General features: G+C 43.3%; 1 protein-coding gene across 1 annotated transcript; it reads right to left on the bottom strand.

The window, feature by feature from the left end:
• Positions 1-278: 278 nt before the first annotated feature.
• Positions 279-3,164, bottom strand: LOC128708927 (uncharacterized). Its single transcript, XM_053803908.1, has 5 exons — positions 2,379-3,164; positions 2,128-2,310; positions 1,964-2,032; positions 900-986; positions 279-350 (listed from the first exon to the last, which is right to left on the bottom strand). The coding sequence occupies exons 1-5, from the start codon at positions 3,162-3,164 to the stop codon at positions 279-281; spliced, it is 1,197 nt and encodes a 398-aa protein (XP_053659883.1).
• Positions 3,165-5,190: the final 2,026 nt, after the last annotated feature.

The following is a 5,190-nucleotide window of genomic DNA, read 5'->3' as shown; positions in this document are numbered from 1 at the left end:
GACGAGACATGTGTTGCGTTTTCGCAACGCTGCGTGAAATATTCCTTCCGGCGTTTTCTAACTCAACGCCATCCAAGAAGGCGACGGTTCTGCGCAAGTATTGGCACGATCTGCTGGTGTCTGTCGTATTTCGGGGCAGCTTTCGGAGGAACAATTGACAAATGTTCGATGTTTTCTCAGCTGTTTTTATTGACATTTGTTTGAAACTTATCATGGGGATGATTATTTTTTAATTCGCTGCTGCAAGAATACTTAACACTGGTTCGGATTTCCCACTCTTAGGCCGCTGAACTTCCAGCACTTTCAAATTGCAGCAAAATGATGATATAAGTGGCCGCGGTGGATAAGATCTGGAATACAGCACAATAGATAAACTTAATAATAATACGAATAATAGGTTTTCTCGTAAACAAACACTGCTTTCAAATTTATCCTATTAATTTTAAAAGGTCGATGTTGTTTCACCTCGCCCTTACGACTTGTTGTTATTGAAATTCTGTTGTAGGAACGAGTTTATTTATTTATTTTTTACGCTTGGGAATGTTTTTTCGCCCATTTAAAGAATCAATAAAACAATATGCAAAAGCTGTATCAGCTTCAGCATCATCGTATCAGTTAAGCGAAAACACACGGTACGATAAAGTGCAGCGGGATAAATGGTTAGCAAGCATTGATAAAGCACCGTTTTCTTGCCTCACTCTCGACTGCTGCTGCACGGAAGCACGAGCCCGCGCACGAGAGTGTTTATGTTTTGACAGCAAATGCCGTATTTCACCGTGCTTCTTTCCATACCCAGCACCTTCATCAGTGAGCCATTTTTTCGTATCGGTCGAAATTGAGTTTAAGCGTGTTTGAGAAGCAATAAGCTGGACGGGGTACCGGCATGATGAAAAGCTTACCGAAAAAATCAGCGTCCAGTCGAATGGAAAAAGTCCGCATGTTATCAACGGTGATCGATGGCCCAGCTGCATCAAAAACATTCGCAACTGCCACATCACCGTTTCACGCCAGCATGATTGAAATTGTCCCCAAAAACCCGTCCGTGTCCAGCGGGGCGATATATATGGAAAGGGGGGAAAGGAAAGGTTCGAGAGGGAACGCATTTAACGCAAATTTAGCACGCTTCTGGATGCATTCAGCCGAAAATATATAACATCCTAATGTCATAGACACATGCGTCAAAGCACAACAACAACAACAACACAAACGCAACAATCACCATCAATGGAGCATGAAACGAACCCAATCTAAGACACGTGATATCAGCAGGAAAAACCCCCAAGCCAACAGCAAGATTCTTGGAAAGACAAAAAGGGAAACATTTCCATGCCAAGTTAACAGCGTAAAGCAAACGAACACGAGGTAATGGCAGATGACACACTGGGGCAAGCAATCAAAGGTCCATTCTACTGGCACACCATTTGGTGGATCAGGTCCATGTCGTCCAATGTACCAAAAATCGAACCGACAGCTTCAACCAGATCCAAACAATCGTGCAAGCGTGATCAAGTGTCAGTGCAAAGTGGTCAAAACAAGTCAAAATTGTGCAAGAACGACAGTGCAAAACAACGTGGATATCGCCCGCTATATAACACAGGATTTTCATTTAGCTCGGATGAATTGGACGGAATGACACAAACAAACAAAATAAACAAGCTTGTATGCCCCGCCTTACCCGTTCTAATGAACCAAACGAGAGCGAATCAAACTAACGTATGTGATGTGCATAGTTTTCATACATGAGTTGCTTTAAAAAAATAAACATCAAACTACTCTACACATCCGGTTACAACGGAACGTACATGACACGGGAAAGCGACACAGCTCGGATGTGGAAAACACCGTCCACCAAACAACAAACACCAACCATGTGCAAGTGCAACCAAAAATACGTGCTGTAAAAACGTTTCCCCGGTTGCATGCAAGCAACGCACGACGCCCTGGCACAATGGCCCACAAATACCATCTCAATTAATTCTGCATTATTCGTCGAATTGATAGCCTTGTCGATCAGTTGGGATGTAATTTTACCCTTTAGATGTAATTGAGAAGAGCAGAGCAGAATTAGGCATCAAAGGAGCCTTCATGGTCATGAAGGAGTCATGAACATGGTCGAAATTCCATTACCTGCTGCTTTAACGCATTGCCGAAACAAGCCACAATAAAAACGTTGTACGCAAACATCAGATACGAAATGATTGGACCCATGTTGAACACACTCTCGAACGGCAGCACGGAACGGATGACCAGCGTGAAGGCAAATGTGTAGAACAGCAAATACACGAACGAACCCGCAACGCTAACCATAATCTGTAAGGCGAAACAAAATGGCGATGGCATGCTTAAGCGCTTATGCTCGGGCGTCTTATGCTGCATACCTGTATGCCATAGTAGAAGCTACCCTTATCCGCTAGGTCACTAATGTGATCAAATATTTGCATTACGCGGCGCAGCACCGCCATCTGCTTGGTATCGTAGACAGTCAGCGTTGGTGCATCGACAACGCTATCCGCGAGCGAGAATTGTTTGCGAAATACCCGGTTTAAACGCATGTTCCGCATCCAAACCACGTCCAGACACGTTAGACTGACGATGTGGAACGTTGAGAGGCAAAAGTACGAATAGCCCAGATTCAGCAGCAACATCCAGGGAACATTTTCTCGATACATTACTACGATCACCAGGCAGCAAGTTCCCATGACCGCTCCATAGTAAGCCACGAACAGTACAAAGCTGCGGCTGAAGTTGGTACGTTCGCCGAGCTCCTCCAGCATTACATCCACGGCGTGCGCTTCGTTGTAGAATTTCCAGATCTCGTGCCGATTTATGAAGCAGCTGATCAACCCGTAAATGGTTGACGCGTAACAGGTGAAATTGACCAGCTTCAACCCGATGAACATGATGGGTGACTGCAAGTGACGCTGCGTTACAAACGTCCCGTAAACCATCATGCTCACGGCCAGCATCAGGTTAAACGCAAATAGTCCAATATCCACGAACGTCGTTATGGTGGACCCGTTGCGAACACCAGCCAGCGGTGTTATGCAGCCCATACCGCTCAGCTTCAGTATGAGATAATGCAACGGCACACAGTCGAAGACGTCCCGCTTTGGGAAGCGCCACAACGATCTTAACAGCTCCTGATGTCCAGTCTTCACTTTCATGTCACTGAAGTACTGAGGCTTCTTCCCAAAATGGTCACGTCAGAGGATGACCGGAACTTAGGCACGACGCGTGGCTAATGTGCGACTAATGTGTACCGAGAGCAATATACTCGTCACAATTGTTTTACCAGCGTCAAACAGCAGGAAATGAATTAATGGGAATGGGCAATTAAGTGCTTTCTATCACGATGGTTTGATAATTTTATCAATTAGATAAAGAAATCAATTAATCTTTCCCCTCCTGTAGCACATGGACCTGAGCAGTGGTTATTAAATAAATAATGCACGTTTGATTAATACGCTTAACATCAATAGTTGTATCACATTTTATATCTTATTTTCTAGTTGCTAGACGAGATTATTATAGTTTATCGTTTGGCGCGGTTGGTTGATTTTCTTTATAATTTTGTGATTTTGTTCTGTTTTATGTTTTAACCATCCCTGACTTCAATGTGTACAAATATAATTGGAATATAAAAGCTTGAGAGTAATTTAAGGGTTTGGATTGCAACAAAAAGAAAATCCAAACGAATTTAAACGGCTCGTACACTTCCGTTCCACAATCCGTTGCACGCAGTTTCGAACATCAATTGAAAGTTTTCGAAATCGAAATCGAAACCTTGAAATATTTCATTCAAAATTAATAGTGGTGAATTTTTGGGCGGGTGAAATAAATTCTCATCTGTATTCGGTCGAGTACGTACGTTTTATCAACATTGCTTTACAATTTAGCTGATATTTGATTTAATACATATTTGTTTAAAACGTCGAATTATTCAACAAGCATTTTCTCCTACAACAGGCTCCTAAAACCTCCCTGCACAGAATTGAGTCACACGCTCATTGGGGTCAGTGGTTGGCAACCAACTGAATCTTTCTGGGTTCGCATTTTCACTCATATTATAAAGTTTGCAAATATCAACGAATGTGTTGAATGAAGTCTCTCATGAAATTCAAAGGTCTTTATAATAAGTAAACAAATATATTGATTGTCGATTCAGTTAATAGTTCCAATAGTTAAGCGGAATTTTTCCTTTGCTATTCCTACGCACTTAATCAATCGAAGTTGTTGGCATGCTTATGCTCTGCGGACTGTGGTTGTTGTATTTTCCATTATTCAACAAAAAATATTTATTCTAAAAACGTAAATAATTAACAGTAGTCAACGATCGATAACTTGATGTTTCTTGAAGCAGTGAGCAAAATTGTATGACAAACAATTAAAATGGCTTTTTTCTAATAGTCCCAGTCCCGTTCTCAAACCATACAGCATATCAAATGAACTGCGCAACATAGCGGACAATTTGCTTCCCTTCAGCCGCCCAGGCACAGCGACAAGTGAAAATGTAGCTGGTGTAAATATCCGCTTCCTCCTTTCCGAAGGAAAAAAAAGTTACATTTCGGCACCGACGGGCAGCACATTTGTCCACTTAATTCGCCTCAAACATAAGGCCACGTGCGTGGGTTAATCATTTAATGGAACACTCTGATGTTTATGTTCAGAAAACAGAAGGCGAGTGTATGGGCCGCATGGGAGTAAAGTGAAACGAGGAAGAAACATCCAAGAGCTGGAGTAAAAACGGGCGCCTGAAAACAAAACGAAAAGCAAAAGGGGAGGGGAAAAAACAAACAAAACTGGTCAGCAGGCGACTGTGCCGATCGATCGACTTGCCCTGATGATGTTGTCTCGCATTGGAATCGAACGTGGGCAATCGCGTCGCGCAGATTAACTTTCGCGAACGCGCACCCAACGCTTCTCGTTCAGCACACGTAAGACACCAACCACTCCGCACAGTTTCGTTGATTTACGTCTCATTAATGCTTAACGGCCAATCGGGTACCGTGGTGCCGGGCTGCGCGACGGGGACTAGCAGCGGTCGGCGCAGAGAAGGTAAATCACTATTTTTCATGAATGAAAAGTCAGTCAAGACCGGTCAAGTCGACGACATGCTGCGTGGTCGTGGAGCGCTTCGACTTCTCTCCTTTAACGTTGCGTGTTCGATGGCGACAAACACAGCGTTTCTGT

The sequence above is a fragment of the Anopheles marshallii genome, chromosome 2 (genome assembly GCF_943734725.1).
Source record: "Anopheles marshallii chromosome 2, idAnoMarsDA_429_01, whole genome shotgun sequence".
NCBI lineage: Eukaryota > Metazoa > Arthropoda > Insecta > Diptera > Culicidae > Anopheles > Anopheles marshallii.
Note: the sequence above shows the minus strand (reverse complement) of the source record. Positions and strands in the feature narration are given on the sequence as shown.